Here is an 18,280-nt window from a genome sequence, read left to right on the forward strand (position 1 = left end):
ATCAGAAACAGTCCTGGCTGCTGAGGCAGGCTGCCCCAAGCCCTCTGCTTTCTCCCTCCTCCAGGCTTTTTAACCCCTTGCCATTACAACTCCAGCCCATCAGCCTGCCCACCTCACTTCTCTCCTTTCTCAAGCTGCCTATGGACACTTGCAGTGTTCAGAGATGAAACTGCATTTGGCTAGACTACTTGAACAATTTATGTCTTTGGGGAAAGGGAAGATGGCTTGTAATGTGAACCTGGGAAAATAATTTCTGTAGCTATGTAGGGCAGCTTATGCAATCAGGCCAGTGTGTCCAGGGCACAGAAAATTTCTCTTGCACCTCTTTGCCTGCAGCACTTAGTATACAGTATGATTTTGTCAGAGTCGTGTGCTGTTGAGCCTCTATCTCTTTTGTGCCAATTTCCCTTAGAGCAAGCCAGATTTAATTTTATATCATAGGCTCTTCACACCCAGCTGACAAATTAGCTTCAGCTTTTTTCTTCTGAAGGTAATATGACAACTATAATTTCGTTTGCAAAGTAGGAGTACTCTTGTTTGTTTTTAAGCCTTTGAGCAACAGCCTGTGAACATTTGTAAAATCAGCCAAGAAGCTTGTGATCAACTGACTTCCCTTCTGGATCCATGGTGTCATCTCCCTCGTCCTGTTCTCTCCTGTATTCTCCATCCTGTTATTTTAGAAAACAGAACAGTGAACTGTCTATTAAGGCAAAACTCTGTTGTCCTCTCCACCTAGTGAAAGCTTGTAGTCATCATGTTCAAGCAAGCCAGATTTTCATGCCATGAACATGTTGCCCTGTAATGAGTTGGCTTAGTGTAAATTATGTGTGAAATGCTTCCTCAGCCCCATGTAACAATTATGGCATCCAAAGGTGCCCCCAGTGCTGGATTTTAGAGCTTTGTTATGAGCTCTGTCCTGTTTCTGTTGAGTAAGAGCATAAATGAAGATGAACTGCCATTTTAAAATGCTTCTGCTTAGTAGAAGAGGAGGGAAATCAATATTTTGTGCTATTGACTTCTGTGCATGCAGAGTGTCCTTGCATTTGCTGGATCACAGACGTCACACAGTGCACAGTATTCCCAGGGGCTTTAACTTGCATTGGATCTGTTGTTGCTATTGTAGGTCATGGACCAGTAGAGTCAGACTGTATTTTCTTTATGCCTGGAGCAGTATGAGGATGGACTACCATATGTAGTCCAAAGAAAGTGTATGTTTTGCACATTTAAATTACACTAAATTAATGAAATCTCATCTACTTGAGTATCTGAAAACAACCATTGGCTGATCTGGAAAATGAAAAACCTAGTTGGGGGAAAGGCTGCTTCTGACCAGAGGCCTACTTCCATTACTCGGAAAAAAAAAAGACAGGGAAGAATTAGCATTGTTGTAAAGAATATGTGTAAAATACTTCCATTTTAGCTGTGGAAGTGCTTTTTGTGTGTGAAAATCCCCTTTCTCTGCAGCAGTAGACGTCTGTACTGTAACTCCATACGGCCACTATGCAGCCTTAGCATGCATTTGTGAACTTGTTGCATCATGAATATTTTAACAGACCTGGAAGTATTTAAACTTTTCGGTGTGGTTTGGTCAGATGTGTGTTTGTCTGTATTCCATTCTGCAGCTTCTGCTATGCCAATCAGTTATTCTTCCTATTGTATACATATGATTTCACAGAAAAGAAGTGCTAGGAGGCTGGAGTTAAGAATACGTATTTCAAAATACAGAAAATTACACTGACACGTTTGGGTGGCATCACTGGGGCTCTAATTCAGCAGGGATGCAGCCATCCCAAAGTTGCCCTGTTCTGTCTGACCACCTTGTGGGCTTCCCTAGCCAACTGCTCCAGACTATTCAAACTCTGGTCAGGGCAGGAGACTATTTTTATTAATCTGACATCACTTTCCTTTCTTGTCTTTACTGTGTCACTGGGCTTCCCGCCCAGGGAGCCTCTGGCAGGCCTGGCCTCCCTCCAGCTGGGCTCTGCCGTGGTCCTGCCCCTTCCCGATGGCCGGGCGGAAGAGTCGCAGTCCCACAGGGGGCTGTGGGTACCGTGTCCCTGCTACAGAGTGGGTGTCCAGCTTTGTGGAGCTGAGAGGCTGGGGTGGACACGCAGGACAGGGACCCCCTTGTGCTGTGGGGCTGGAGTGGAGCTGCAGGTGGGAGCTGCATTCCTTGGAGCCCTCTGAGGCACCAGGGACATGGCAGCAGGGGAGCTCTCCTGCCCCATCTGTCCTACATCCTACTGACTCCCGTGGAAAAGATGGTATTTTTAGGATATGGGGAAGCCTGGAGCAGAGGAGGGGGGGCCTAGGCCGGAGGCTGCTGTCGCTGCAGCCAGGATTCCAGGAAGGAAGAGGGGCCGGATGAGCCTCTGTCTTGGCCTCTACTGGGCTGCAGAGCGGGGAGCTTGGGGGCACTTTTCTTCTCTCATGGGCATGGCCGCTGGCACTGGGTCCCCTCAGCTGCACCCCTGCTTTTCCCTCCCTCAAGAAGTGGCCTCAGCCATTGGGGTGGGTGTCAGAAGCCAGGGCTGTGCTAGCCAGCATTCTTCCCAGCCATCAAGGGCAGCCGTGCACAGAGTACTTGTTGTGGTGGCTTTTATCAAAATCTCAAGCTGGTAGTCCCCAGATATACTTAAAAAAAAAGAGGAGAGTAGTGGGGTGGATAGGTGAGAAGTGGATGAAAAGTAAAATGTAAGTCCTGCTACTTGCATCCAGGAAATTGTACAGGTTGTTGATGTCAGAGCACTAACAAGGAAGCAAATAAATGGAAGGTCTTTGCTAGATGACATCTGCACATGTGGAAGACAGCCAAAGCCATGAAGCAAGTTTAATTGAAAGTGAAGACAGCTGAAGAGAAGTGTCCCATACTATAGACACAGTTACTGATGCTGCAGAGTGATTAGCAAGAGCTGTATATCAAATTAGGATAAGTATCGAGGCAGAAGTCTAAGATCCATTTAACAACTGCTTAGTTCAGTTTTTCATTAATAATTGGTAATTCACCCTTAGATGCTACTTTCCCCATTAATTTTATCCAAAGACAATTTGAGGTAGGAGACAGCACGCACAATTGAGGGGACAGACTGAATTCATCAGATACACTTGGACAAAGAAATGGTTATTTCCTTTTTGTTTATATGCAATAATTTGTGCAAGTAAGGGTCTGATAAAGAATTGCCTATTTTCTTAGCAACTGATAATAAGATCAAGGCATTTACAGTTTTAGCAGTGCTCTGCCACAGTTAAATACTAAAAAGCCTTTTTCGAGACAATCCCCACACCCACCGCATCTTTCCCCAGCACAGGGTTTCTGTCTTTCCTGTATGCAAGAAGTAAAACAAAAAAGATGGTGAAACCACTGGGCTGTGATGAACAGCACTGGGATTTCTGTCTGGCTCATGAGCTTTACTTTTTTGCAACTGTCACTTTCAGATTAATAGCTTCGTAGCCAGTGTTTTCAGCCTTTTTTTTTTTTCTTATTGTGAACATCTTATTCACTGTGCTCTGAGAAAGTGGCTTCTGTTTGTCTAGTACAAGTCTGATAAATATGTAGCTTGTGCTATTTCATCACTTCAAAAATCCCATTTTGCTTTTGGGAGGAACAAGTAATTTCTTGTTGCCTTTTATTCATTGCTCTGTGTAGTCCAAGGGTTTCTGGCTTTCTGATGCAGGGACTCTCCCTTTTCACTTCTTTCCAAGCTACCAGGTTGCTGCACCACCCATAGCTCTTGGGGGCAGCCAGAGCAGAGACAGATGACCTGTTCCTGTGAGTTTTGCTGCTGCTGTTCAGAGCTCAGCAGGTGGTTATGGAACTTGAAAGGACTACATTAACCTCACTCCACTTATCCTGGCATTGTCACTAAAGCAGGAATGCTTCAGATCCAGGGAAGAGATTGCTTGGTCATGTTTCTGAGATTATCTTCGCAATGGAAAGGACTCAGCACTTCAAGCTGAAGCTTGGGTTCAGCAGGAATTGATTTTCTGGTGGGGGGAAATGTGGATGAACTCGCTAAGCTAATGGTTCCTACGAGCAAAGTTTTAATCTGCAGACTTTAGGTTTCATTTGGCTGTCAGGAAGCAGTTGCTGATCAGGCCTCAGTGATTGTTGCATCTGGCAAAATGGCAAGTTGTGATGTGAAATTGATTGGTTCTGGGGTCAGGTTGGTCCAAAAATAGGATTATTGTGTTTTTAAGCTAAAATTTAGTTTTAATTTTCAGAAAAGGGTAGAAGGACTTTCAGACCTTCCATTATGTGTTAGAGCTGTGATGTTTTCCCTAGGGGAATGACTTTATTCCAGTCCTTTGAGACCTTTCATAAGTTAGTGCCACCTGCAGAGATGATCACTTCTTAATGGCGTCTTGGTTGATTGGCAGTTCCTTATGTTTTTAAGGTATGTCTAATTCAGCAGCTCTTAGAATTTGTCAAGTTGAGAGGTATCAAACCCCCTAAAAACTCCAAAGCCTGGCTGTTCTGCTCGTGCAGGAGGATCTACTTTGAACTTCAGTCATCTGCAAATGACTGTACTGAGTTTATCTTCTGACCTGAGGCAGTACCTGTGACTTGCAGTTTGTGGCACACCTTACTATTGCAAGTGCCAGCGGAAAAGGTCTTGTGTTAGCAAGGCTGGGAAATGAAAGAATGGGAAAACTTTGAAAAAAATGGGTGGTAAAGACTTAGTGGATTTGACTGAGTTGTGACTTTTATCCTGTCAAATCTAGTTGGCCTGCACAGAGGGTGTCGCTGGAGTACAGCCACAGTGGTCACACATCCTATGGAAGTGTGGAGGAAGCCCATGTGTGAGATCATCCATATTGTTTGAATAAAATCCCAATGTGTGTTGCAGAGAGCTGATTTCTGGTATTAGCTTCCAGTTTTATTCTCCCTACTCTAAAGCAGATTGCAAATGCCTGAGAAATGCCTTTCAGTGGTAAACAAAGTAATGAAACATCCCAGTGGCAGTTTGATTTGATTTTGCAGGGTAGTGCTACCTAACTCAATTTCTTTATGAATGTCTGGTTGCATGTTGGCGTCGAAAGAGAATGTAATTGGCAGGAGGGAGCTGTGCAAAAGAGATGGAGTTATCTGGGGATTCCCTCTCCCATCAGGCTGCTGCCAGATGTTTGTGGGGGGTACTTATCTGTGTCAAACCTTCCCTCTCTCTTTTCCACTTCCATTTTGTGAGATTAGTTTTGTTCATGTGCAGTCAAAGGAGGAGATTGAGCTGTATCCTCAGCCTCTGCTGCCTTAGATTGCCTATTAGCAGGGGTTTTCTGTCTGGATGTTGCCGGACTGTGCTGTTCCAGTTGCAGGAGTTTAACGCTTTCACTTCTTACTCTGTTTAGTTTTCAACAAAAGCAAACTCCGTATGGAATAATCATGCAGCAGGCCCCAGATTCACCATTAGTGACCTGTAAAATTGGCAGCACTGGGAGATTATTGGCAGGAGACGGTTTCCCTAGGCGCTTCCTGCCTTCTCTTGGAAAGTTAAGTTCAATTAGAGCAATGATACGCACAGCAGGGATTTTGCAAAGAGTCCAGTACTTGGTGGTAGCATTGCTGTATGAAAGGCAAAGAGATATCTTTGGCCTTTTTGTGACCTTAGTGCTCCAGCTGCTGCCCTCTTTCTAACCTCTGCTATCTCGGAACTCTCACTAATGTAACCCTCTTTCACCTCTTCTTTTACCTCCCAATGCAACTATATCCCTCAGACATTTTTAGTCTGCATTCTGTGAGGTTTGTCCTCCAAAAAACAAAGTAGAGATTGTGGGATGTGGAGCATTTCCCCCTCCATTCAATTTTTCTTGTTTCTTTCTGGCTTCTTATGTATTGTAGACTGCCCTCAGATCTCTGTAATCATCTTTCTCTTCACACTTTTGTGATTTGTTTCTACTTTCAAAGCTGTTCTGTTTCTAGCTGTGGTTTCTTGGCATCCAGGTTCTGTGATTTCAGGAAATCCCACAAAGTTCAGTTCTGTCTCTTTTCTGCCACAGCCTCATGATGACTGTCCCTCTTTATTAGTCTCTTATGTGAAGAACATCATCCTGAAAATAACAATTATATTTTCCTTTCTTTATTATAACTTTCAGCTTACATTCACTGCCCATATCTTTAGTATCCGTAAGGGCAATTTGTCCATTAATTCCTTATTCTCTGTGTAGAAATCTTTCTGGTTTTCAGGGTATTGAGAGAGACTTGCACAGGAACTTGTCCGAGATACTGACCTTGCAGGTGTGTGTATAAGTGCTATTAAAAGCATGCCTGGAATAGTCTTTCAAGAGAAGACCATCTCTCCTGATACAGGGTGGATGTTTATGGTATTTAGACATACAATGGTAAACTGTAGTTTGTGGGATAAACAATCACAGTGCTTATAAGGTGTACTTACACTGGGGGAGAAAAAGACTAACGGTACATTTCCATTGTGCTGTTGTTTGTTCTTATGTGAGTTCATACTTAAAATCCAAAACCTTTGAGTGGTGCTGTAGTTGATGGTCTTCATTTGCTTCTTCCAACTTCTGTGTTTTTCCTTCTGTTTCCGAATAGTTTGTGGAGTTTTGTGCTTAACCTGCTTTCTGGCTGTTAGTATTTGAGAAGAATGTACTCACGCAGTGGCCAGCCTAATTAATTACTGTTAATCCCCAAAAATTGGCTGCTAAAAGTTTTGTTGTCATTGAAGCTTTCACACTGTGCATGCTACTGTATCATGAGAACATGAGGAGAGGGTGATTGTTTCCTGGCAGGTTTCCACAGAGAATCCCCTCGGCAGGCTTGAGGTAAAGAGGAAGAGAGGGAGGATGGATACAAACTTTAAATAGCATTTCTAGTCTCTGCACTGAAATAATAGCACCTTGCTTTTCATCAGGAGTTGTGTTAAATTGTGTTTTGTGCAAACTGTGAAATTGTGCCAGTGGCCACATGCCCTGTGTAGGGTAGTAGACCTCTCTCTGGTAGGAGCTGGCCTTTCACTCAAATGTCCCAGCACAAAACCTAAAACATCTCAACAAAACCTCTTTCCTGACAGTGATTGTACATCCCAGTCAGCTTCATGACCATAATGTATTTGCTTTTGACAATTTAAGATAGTTTTGCTGTGTTTTGTCAGGGCCTCTCTCTCCTTCCTCTCCTTCTCCAAAAGCTGCTGGAGAAAGTGCAAGGCTGACTTAAGAGTTCCTCCTCACAAGTCATAACAGGAGATAGACTTAGAAAGTGATTGTGGAGGGTGGCTGTTTCCTTTCTTCCTCCTCCTCCTAGCATTCTGCTGGGAGTTGCTTGTGAATGCACAGGGGTACCAGGGTGGAATTGATATAGACTTTGTCTAGTTTAGTTTATCATCCTCTGCTCAGTTAGAAAGATGCATGCCTGAGGCATGTGAGTGCCTTTTCCCCATTCCAGAGAGGATGTGTTGGAGGGAGAGGAACCAAAAACAAATTTAGAAACAGAAATAAACATTTAGGAACTATTATGTTATCTTAATCCCCACTGCACTGCTAAAATAGAGATGGGTCTGGGAATTTCATAGAGAAATTCCAGAAGTGTTGGAGGTTCATATATACCTGCAGAGAGGATGATGGAGCTGCCAATATGTGACAAAATGTGTAGGCTCAGAGTCCCTTCTGGGCTGAAGAAATAAGGCCTAGAGGATTGATTTCCTGTTGGGAGTGTTGAGATATTGCACAGGCTTACTGGAGTGTTTGAAGTTACATTGACTGCTTTTAAAGTTCATATTAAACTATTAATATTGTTTTGAAAAGGAAAAAAAAATGACACGTTTACAGCTAATGTTTAGGGAAACATTTCTTCAAGGCTGGGCGAGGTGCACAATAGTTTCTGTAATTTTATATTCAGTTTTGTTCAGTTTTCATCACAGTAAATGTGTTTGCATATCAAAATTTTTTGGAAAAGGACCAAAATGATACATAACTGATATTACAGAGGGTAGAGTAGGATTAGTTTATGCTTATTTTATGGCTTTGATATTTTTTTTTCTTTCTTCTACACAATTTGGCATATGCAGTTAAAAATAAATTTTAGCTGCATTGGCTTACATGGAAAAAAGGAAGTTGGCAGAATACTTTAGCTCATTCTTCTCCCATTTCATGCAGGGTCTTGTCTTTGGCTGAGTTAAGACAGGCCTATATTTCCTTGCTTTCTATTCCTTGTAACTCCTACCTTCACTCTTGGTTTTCTTGTCTTGCAGAACGAGCCCCTGACTTCAGGTTATCATGGATATCCAGGAAGAGACAATCAAGTAAGTGTCTGATTGCAGTAAATGTGTGTGTCCGTGCATCTCTGTACACTTAGGCGTGTTTTGTCTGACAGTTTCCTGGCTATCGTGTTATGGAGTAGAAATAGTTTTGTTCTATTGTGGATTGTTTGTGGAGACATGTGATTAATTGACTGGGTTTTTATGGCTTCCAGCAGTATGTGGCAAGGTGCCTGGTAAGGGGTTAAATATCATCCACATTACCAACAGCTCAGGAAATTCTTGATTCTTTAAAATGTCACAGCTAGAATCCCTGTCCTAAGCTCCCACTGTATCTCCTCAGTGTTAATGAATGTAGATGTTCAGTGCCAGTACATGCTTGGCCCTGTTTTATACTTATTGCTGTAATTCTGGCATCTGGGGAGCAAAACAACACTGAGTTTTTGTGAGAGTCTGCTTTGCTGGTGGAGTAGGGAATGACACGTCCTGTTGGGTTGTTTCTAATATCTGTGAACTTGTCTTGCATTCCTTTCAAGTCCTGCAGGGCCCCTGCCCCTGCTCTTATTCAGGATGCGTTCCTACAGCAGTAAAAATTACACTGTTCAGTGCACTGCATCTGTAAGCATTCTCTTGCCTCCTGACAGAAGACAGAGAAATCCAGCTGATGAATTTGCACGATGGAAGGAGGAGATGCTTTGGAACAAATGAAATTTAATGGTTGTAAGATACAACTGTCACACATTAAATCTCCCTTCTTAGAATGAAATTTTTTTCAGTGTTCTGCAGTACTACTGCAAAGCAGAGTATGAGCCAGTGTAGCAGGAAATTAATATGCACGGGAAAATCAATAATGCAGCACATTTCAGTAATGAGCAAATAACAAAACCAAAATCAAATTCTTTAATACTCTCAGGTAATGCTATATAAAGAAAGCGATTTTCATCATCTCTTGATGAGTTCTGGGTATATGTAATAACAGCTTAATGGGAGATGTTTTTATGAAGGAAGTGCAGCATAGTGCAGCTTCAGCAACTGAAGAGCTTAAATCTTTGGTGTTTGGTATGTGAGTACAAGTTTATAGGAGGAAATTATTCAGAATGTCTTTTGGGATATATTAAACTTTTAACTAGCACAAATAAATACTACACACTGGGATGCTGTGAGTTGTGTTCCTATTCTGTCCAGGCTAAGTGAGGTAAGCTAGGCTGTAAGACAGAGCCAGTCAGATCCTTAAAGTGGTTCATATCTGCTTTTGGCTTTCCCATTCTGGTAGCACCGTCTGTACCTTATTTTGGTGCTTCACTTTACCTACCCATTTAGGGGTGTTTTGATACCTACCAGTACATCCCACCTCACAGGTTTCCTCTTTCTCATCCTGTAAGAACTCTTCTGATTTGAACATCCAGATCTGCTATTGCTGGCAGGTTGCTAGATCAGCGTAGATGGGCATGGGAAGCTGTACTACAGCCAGGATGTGAAATGAGAATTACAGCTTGGGCAGCCCTGGAGAGCTCTCTATGGGTGAGCACAGGGTGTAATGAATGTTAGCAAGTGCGTGTATGTATTTCAGATAGCAGATAGCTTTATGGAATTTTCTTGGAGGACAAACAGCTCCAGTTTAACTTGTGTGTTTTAATTTAGCAAATGCTTGTGAAAATATTTTTTGGCTTTTTTTTTTGTTTGTTTGTTTGTGGTTTTTTTGTTTGTTTGTTTGTTTTTTTCTTTCTGCTCTCTACAACATTTTGATCTGTAGTAAGTATTTGTCCTTCTGTCTTGCTTGTGTCCCTGAAGCAGCTTAATTTCAGATCTGGTTTTCACTAATGAGGTTTCAAGGCTTTTAGCTAATCTGATTGCCAGCCTCTAGCTTGATAGCAGCAGAAAAAGAAGTCTTCTGTTGCCACAGGCTGGGGCTAGTGTGGTAGAATCAGCAATGGCTGATCCATCACCTGCCTTTTTGCACTGGGAAAGGAAGAAGTGATGTGGGAATATGTGTAGGGGTCCTCACCCTGTAACAAAGTAATTATGAGATACAGTAGCAATTGTGTTGGATTTCCTCAAATTAGGAGCTGGATTTGAACTGGTGAGGGTAAGTCAGTGTATCGTGCTCTTCCACATTGTACTTCTTTACTGTAAGTACTTCTGCTGTGTTTTTTTTCCTCACTGTTTTCTTAAGGAGAAGTAAACAAAGCAAAGCTTATTTTAGGGTTTTTCATCCTGTGACCACAGTAGTCAAATTCTGCCTTTTCTTTCACTTTATGTAGCATCCTACTCATCCTTCACTTGTTTGAATGCCTTTTTCGTTCCTTCAGGCTCTGAATGCTGTTAATTGCTGGCTACAAACCTTTCACTGTGCTGTTTTTACACCCTCTAGTGGTTAAATCACACCCAGATGTTCCAGATTATTGGAGTTTTTATTCCTGCCAGTGGAAATGTGTGATTGGTATGAGTCCTGACTTTAACCATTTGGGAATGCTTAGGTCTCCAGAACAGAGTTTATTTTGTATCTTTTCCCACGTATTTAAGCATTCTGTTGTCACCATGCATGGGCAGCAGTACTGAAACAAATGAGATGAGGTTCATGTTGAGGTTCTTTCTCTCAGAATTCTGGTATTGTGTGATTGCTTTATGATAACCCAAAGCCCTGGGTGGTTGTTCAGCCCCCTTGTTCCTCCCCTGCCCTACCAGAGTGTTGCTTGCTGGACTTTTTGTGGTCATAGGACCTGGGGAGCGTGTGTGCTAAATCATTATTGTATAAGTTTGCCTAAAAAGATGCTTTCTGTTACCAAAGTGTTGCACTACTGGACCTATGTTACAGTCCTGTAAGGAGCTGGAGAGCTCTCTGAGACTGTTCTCAGAATTCAAGGTTTGCTCTGTGGATGCCTAATGGTCATTCAGGAATGGCAGGATACCCTTCCTTTTCCCAGACCTAGGCTGATGGCAGGGACAAAGCTCTATGGTAAAGAGAAAATGACAGAACATTAGTGTAACATTGCTAACTGAGATGAGAACCAGGTCTTTTGGTGAGGAGAGCTTATTCCCTGGGGACTATTCAGTTTTTCAGCCCTCTGTTAGGTCTGCCAACAAAATGGTATTTCTTTTTTTGCAATGCAAGTGCCTGCCTAAAATGCAGTGAACCAAGACTTCTTTGCTTCATTTCCCAAGCTGTGACAAACAGCTCTGAGGTACTTCGAGTTGGTCTCAACATGGAAAATGAGTGGTACAGCTATACTGATACAGCTTTTACATATAGACAAACTCATCAAGAATACATGTTCTTCTTCCAGAAGGCTGTTGCATGCTGACTGTGCCAGCTCATTTTGTATATAGCCAAGGCCTATATTATATTGCTCTAGTGCTTTTCATGTCCAAGTGTATTAGACATGATATCTGAGATTTGTTAGAGTGCTGAATACTGGCACATCTGTGGCAGAATTTGGCAGCTGCACAGAATAATTTTGTTCCCCAACAGGAAGCAAAATGAGCAAGAACACCTTGTTTAGCTGCCACTAAAGGGAAGAGAGGAGGAGAGAGAGTTTATGGAAGCAGGAGGTAATTGCACACACCAGAACTGGGTCAGGATGTTAGAGCTATTATACCTCTTCTGTTATGGAAAGTGATCCTCAGCTATCACAACATGTTAGGATATTGGTTTGAAGCCTCTTTTAAAAGCTTGTACTTCCCTAAGTACGATTCTTAAATCAAACTGGGCCATTGGGTTGGTGCTAATGTGGTGGAAACATTGTTACCTATCACAAGTGACACTTCCTTCAACAGCTTAATTTCAGTGGCTGGTTTTCCGTCTGAGCACTCACTGGGGCCTGACCCGTTCTCCTGTATGTAGATGAGGCTGCAGCCCAAGCTAGTGGGTGCCTATGGCAACTGCTAGGAACAGCTTTATCAGTATCCTCTCAGTTTTGAGTTCAAGCTTAAGGTGAAAGGCTGTTAAATCCTCCCCAATTGTCAGCCTTTTCCCCTGGGTCTTCACTCACTTGCTGCATTGGAATATCTGACAGGGCATCGCAGGCTCCAGGCGGATGTGTGCGCTGCCTTCCCTGGGCCACAAGCTGGTGAACAGCAGGGGTGGCAGCCTGTGAGAACAGGAAGCCTCCCCGGTGCTTTTTTCCCTCCTTGTTTGTTTTCTTTGCCCAGTCCCTTCTGATGTGGGGAGTTTGGCAAGGAAGATCTTCATCCTGAGATGTGAAGGGTGTGTGAGAGGTCTCATGGGGAGGCAGGACAGCAGGTCACTGGGCTTCCTGTTGGAGCTGGCTGCACAGAGGTGCTGCTGCTCATTGGCAGTCTCTTGGCAGCAAACAGCAGGGATCGCCACACAGAGTTCAGAGGGGAAAACTTGTCCTCTCTCATCTCTGTGGTCTGAGACTCCTTCACCTATCTTCCTCTTCTCCATTATGTAGATGAAGTGTGAATTTGGGAATATTGCCACATCTTGATTAGCAGTTAAGTGCCCAGCATTGATTAGGATATCCACCCAAAAAATCTCTTGATTTAGTACCAACAGCCATGAACAGCTTCATGGCTCTTGCCATGAAGCAAATAAAAATATCATCCTGGAGGAAAATGGTTTGTTTTCACTTGTACCATGATAGCACCAACCACAGTCTCTCTAGTGCCCTGCTTGGTCAGTTTTGTAACTAAGACTCCCTGTCTCAAAGTTCAAATCTAAGTGGTCTTCCTGAAAAGTTTTAGTTTTTAATTTATTTTCCTCCTGACCATGAAAAAAAACCATCCAGTGTGTATGTTGTGTGGCTGTGTAACCTGTGAGATGGTGGCAGTAGAAGGGTAAAGTTATTCAGGAGCTAGAAAGGAGCATGGTTTGTGTGGCTTTGCGTTGTTTGTTGCTTACACTCTTGGTTTTAAAAGTGTATTTAATACAAATTATTAAACTCAGGGGCAGAGAGAGGTTCTAGAGAGTCTCAAATAAAGTCTTAACACCTTACTCTGTGAGTAAATAGCCAGGAAAAAGATCAGGAAGCTTCTGAGATCCTCCATTTAAAATGGAGAAGACCAGGCTTGGTATTTTTGAGGAGTCCCTCTTGGCTTGAAAGTAATCAATCTGAAATCTGGGATGGGACCAAGCTAATGAGGGAAAACTGCTCTAAGCACTTTCCTTATGTTTAAAATTAGGTGGATTAGGATAAATCTGCCACATCTGCTGCATCCTGGCTCCTACAGCCTCTCTTCAGGCAAGCAACGAAATGTTTCCACACTGTACTAGACAGAACTGAAGGGATATTCTATTACTGACTTACCTGCAGTGTCCCATAGAAAATAATGAGCTTCATTTCAGAGAATGTAGTCTGGACAAAAATGTCCAATGTATTCAGGAGATGAGAAGCATCTGTGAGGAGGCTGCACACAAAGGGGTTCAAGAGTGTGTAGTGGGAGAACTGCTGGGATGTTTCTGCTTCATGAAGCTATGAAGAGTTTGGGCCAGTTCAGATGTGCTTATGGAAAGCCATTTAACACTGCATGAGGGAAGGAACTTGAGAAGTCCTTTACCAGGTTGCATCCCATGCTACTTAAAACTCACAGTACACTCAGAAGGTAAAAACGTGTTGAGTGAAGAGAGTTAAGTTAAAACAGTGTAAATTGTGATATGTGAGAAGGAATATAGAGAACAGAATGTTTAGCTAAAAACTGAAGGAGGAGTTGGTTACAGATTGAAGTTCAAACAATTAAGGATGAGTAGGAAAAGCAAGACCCACTGAGACTAATCTGGTGATGCATCTCCCCCGAATCCAGAACTGTCTCGGTCAGGCAGGCACTGAAGATCATTTGAAGCATGAAGAAGTGGTTCCTTGTTTTCTCAAGCCTAGACTATATCCCTAAGATGCTGCAGGAAAGATACAATAAGTGAGATTAAAAAAAGTTGTAAGACACAAACTACCAAATAGCGTAGCTTGTTATAAACATTTCTGAAATTTCACTGTGAACCAAGTCTCTGTGCTTATATTGGCCAATAATTGGCCACATTCCCCCAAATCTCTCCTTTCCTTTGTTTAGCAGATCAAACCCCTAGCATCAAAACCCTTAAATAATACAGGAAGCATGATGTCTTGCAGTTGACACGAGTCTTGCAAATAGATCATTCTAGCTGTATATTTATTCCCTTCTTCCCTCATGTCTGCTGCCTTTCTAATCTCTGAATACAAGGCATAGAATCCTTTTCTTACAGAGCCCTGAATACCTTCCAGAAACATATCCAGCGAACTCCATGCCAGTACATGCCTTTCTCATAATCAATAACAAAAGACAGTAAGTAGCCACGTGGAAAAAGTTGTAAGATAAGAAATAGTTAAGGAGTGCACCTAATTCAGATACATGGGAAGACTTCCTTGATGTAAGCTCCTTAAGACCTATAAACAGCTTCTCAAGGGAAGTAACAAATACCTTGCTGATGAATAGTCTGGCCAAAGCTCTGGGGTTGTAAGGCGTTGGCAGGAAATGGGCTTGGATGATGTAATACAAATTCCTTTCATGTTTGAGTCCTCTGATTCAAGCAATTTCTCATATCTGCTTAAGGGTTAAAGAGAGGAGATGTGAGTCATCCTGAGAGTATCAGGAGACCATTTTTTCTCCTGTGGTGACCATATGAGTGTTATTCCATGTCTTATCTTGGAGATTCCCAAGCCCCTCAGTTCCTTTGGCAAGAGGGACAGCATCTTGTTCAGAGTTTCCCTTCTGAATGATTACACCAGAGTGTGGCATGTGTGTTAGAAGTAATCTGTATCAGTGGTAGGACTAAAACCAAATGGAGAAAATGGTCTGTTGGTAGCTATGATATCCTATTGAGGGCATGAAATCAGCTATTCCGGGTCAGACAGAAAGTCTCTGCCTTCCAGTGTTCTGGCTTTGACAGTGTCTAATAGCAAGTACTTAAAACAGACGGAGCAGCGCCAAGATTCGGTGATACTTCCTGTCTGCTGTGCTCTTGAAGCAATCCTGTGGCTTTGGGATTTCCTGGCTATAGATTTTTATTCTTTTTTAAAGTCACCTGTGATAGATTTTTTTTCTTTATTGATTTTCTCTAAATGGTTTTGGAGTCTGTCTAAACCTTTGGCATCCACAGCATCCTGTGGCAACTTCAGGTGTTTTTTATGGGGGGGGAAAGTTCTTCTGTACATCACTGACTTAAAACTGAGGTGGTTTTAAAGCTCTTGGGTGAGGGGGACTTGGGGTCCTCAGCACATGCATATGTATCTGTATAAATAGATAGATATATAGAGGTCTATCTGTAGCTATAGATATGTGTATAGATATATAAAATTATATAAAAATATATAACACATACAATACAATATATATATTTATATTTTATTAATTTATATATATATATATAATAATAAAAAAAAAGAAAACTCGTATAATACCTGTGCAGCTGTTACTTCTAGGTACCCAAAGGTGCTGCAGCGCGTTGCTGACGGACAGTCCCTGCTCTTAGGAGCCTCGGCTCTGTGCCGTGCCGTGCCGTGCCAGCGGGGGTGCCCGGCGGGGCCGGGCGGCGCTGGCGTTGGGCTGCCGGGAGAGGGCAGCCGGCGCACGGCCAGCGCGCCCCGCCCCGCCCCGTCCGCGTCCGGGGCCCGCCGCCTCGGGCTGGCCCGCACAGCACAGCCCGCAGCAGGGTCTCGGCCTCTGGCGTCCCGCAAGGGACTGGGGGCTGATTCCTCATAGGTGTTTCTGGAACGGCCCTTCTAGGCGAGGGAAGTTGTGTTTAGAGGGATGGGGAGAGGGCAGCCCCTTCGTGCAACCTGTGCCGGCGTTTGGTTTGTTAAAGAATCACGGTGGAAAAGGTTTCCACAAAAGTCTTTGATCTGTGAGCAGAGGCAACATCCAGGAAGGGTGTCGGAGGAGGAGTGCTCGTAATAGATTTGCTTTTATAGGGGAGCCTAAGGCACTCTCTAGGCTTTCCTGGCTTGAGCAGGCTCCTGGCCCGAGCTGGTTTCTTCCAGAGGGAGGGGTGCTGCCCAGCCCTGCTGCTGTTCAGATGGCACTGTGAAAGATGGTCTACTCCTTTGGGCACTCTGAGCCTGTCCTGCAGTGGTGGGTTTTCTCCAATGTGCATTCTGCACATCATGAAATCTCCCAGCTTTCAAGTGAATGTAAGAGTGTGTGTGTGAATAAATATTATTCTTGCATCTTAATTTTTTTAAAGGCCACTGGAGATCCCAAGAAATTCAATTGGTCAGTGCAGTTACAGAATGTGGAAAGATGCTGAAAAAGATCAGATGCTTATGGTCAGATCCTTTACTAAAGGAAATTAAGCCAACAGCAGACATACATTGCTAATATTTAAGGGCTAATCATGTCAGTTCAATTTAGTTTTTTTGTTTGACATGGCAGCAGGCCTGGCAGACAGAGAAAGCTACTGGCTTTGGACATAGTCCCACATGACCTTTACATAAACTAGACAAATGAAAGGTGAAATTAAGAAGGGGCTGAACGCCTCATTGGAAAACCGTATGTGGAGCAATTATATCATGCTTTTCTCTGTGTGTGTATCTGATCTGAAGTCTTAACGTGGTCTGGCTTGGCTGCTCTGCTGTCCACTGCTCATCAAAATTGAGGGTAATAAAACAGTGACTGAACATATGTATGTGCAGGGGCTGGCAGCCTTTGGAAGGTAGGATTAGAAGTTGGAAAGATCATAGTAAATTCCAGAAATGCCCTGAAATCCAACAATAAGAAATTAAACAAAACCAAGCTGTATTAACAAAAGAAACTGTATATGCAATATAAAATGGAGACTAACAGGGTAAACACTAATATCCAAGGAAATATTTGGGGTAATAGGAGATATCTTAAAGCTGAGTATGTGGTGCTGGTCTTCGTAATCTTGAAAACCTGGAATGCATTTCCAGGTGTGTCAAGTAAACTGCAGAAGACAGTTAATTCTTTGCAGCTTAGTATAGCAAGTGGAGCACTGTGCCTACTTTTAGGCACTTCAGGACGTACACAGGTGAAATCTGGAAATGTCCAGGGAAGAGCAAGAAAAGGAGGCTCAGTGAGCCTGACATAGTAGGAAAATACCAAGCTTGTTCCTTCTTTTAAAAATGACAGAGTAGAAGTTATGGAGGATGGGGATTGGTTATTTACTATGACCATTTAAGACAGCTTAATTGGTATTGAGAAAGGCTTTAAATTGGATATTGTGGAGTAAACCAAGATTTTTTGATTCAGTGTAGTGAAGTAGTGGAAGGGTAATTTAGGGGATCCGAGTTCCGGTTTTTAGCAGTCTGTAATAACAAGTTAGGCAATTCCTGATGAATATTTGTCTAAACATGCTCTCTGAGCATGGAGGACCTCTTGTCTGCCCTGCCCTGTATTTGTGTTATTTTGTGACAATCAAAAGCTGGTTGTTACCACTGACATTATTCCACAGCCATATGACTGCTCTTTCTCTGTTTTTTGGGGTGTTTTTTTGGTATATGCCTAAATTGTAAGATAGGAGGTTCCTCTGCTCCTATATGATCTTGAAAGTGCCCAAGATCCTTTCTTTGTGACAGCTGCCTCAGCTCTGTTTCTTCCTGAGCTTGCTTACTACTCAAATGGTGCAGGGTATTCAGCATCTCTGAGTCAGTCCTTCGATCTGTCTCACAGTAATATCTGCTATGGACTGGTCTGATGTTTTGATTTCTTTTCAAGCTCTCTGGTCAGATTTCCATTATGAACATGTTTAGAAGAGAGGTTATTATTATTATTTTTCTTTAATTAAGATAAACAAACCCATCCTTGCTACCCTACCTGCATGGAGAAAGGACTGAGAGGATTCAGGGGGAGCATGTCCCCAGGCTGGGCAGGGAGTGTGCTTCTGCCTCCTGCAGCTGGGATCTGCACCTGTGTGCTTTATGCCAAGTACAGCAGCTGCTTCTGCACCGCGACCGCGCCGGCCGCTTCAGCGGGACCCCGAGTAAATGAATGGGATCGCTTTCTGTTCTGCTGACTTCTCCTGCATGGTGAGTGAGCAGCTCTGCATTGGCTGGGGAAGGATGCTGTGTGCAAGCAGCCTACCTTGGCGAGCTACGCAGATGCTCCTGAGAATACCTGTGGATGGAAGA

At 43.1% G+C, this 18,280-nt stretch overlaps 1 protein-coding gene across 9 annotated transcripts in view; it reads left to right on the top strand.

The window, feature by feature from the left end:
* The window catches only part of RBFOX2 (RNA binding fox-1 homolog 2), a 170,832-nt gene that overhangs the window by 26,911 nt on the left and 125,641 nt on the right, over nt 1-18,280 (top strand). For all 9 annotated transcript variants that reach the window (XR_008430882.1, XM_053942414.1, XM_053942405.1 and 6 more), the window contains exon 2: nt 8,202-8,252. Coding sequence is in view for 8 of the 9 variants with exons in the window: in XM_053942414.1 (XP_053798389.1) it covers nt 8,202-8,252 (51 nt within the window). In the remaining variant the exon portion in view is untranslated. The remainder of the gene's footprint in view (nt 1-8,201; nt 8,253-18,280) is intronic.

The sequence above is a fragment of the Vidua chalybeata genome, chromosome 5, assembly GCF_026979565.1.
Source record: "Vidua chalybeata isolate OUT-0048 chromosome 5, bVidCha1 merged haplotype, whole genome shotgun sequence".
Classification (NCBI taxonomy): domain Eukaryota; kingdom Metazoa; phylum Chordata; class Aves; order Passeriformes; family Viduidae; genus Vidua; species Vidua chalybeata.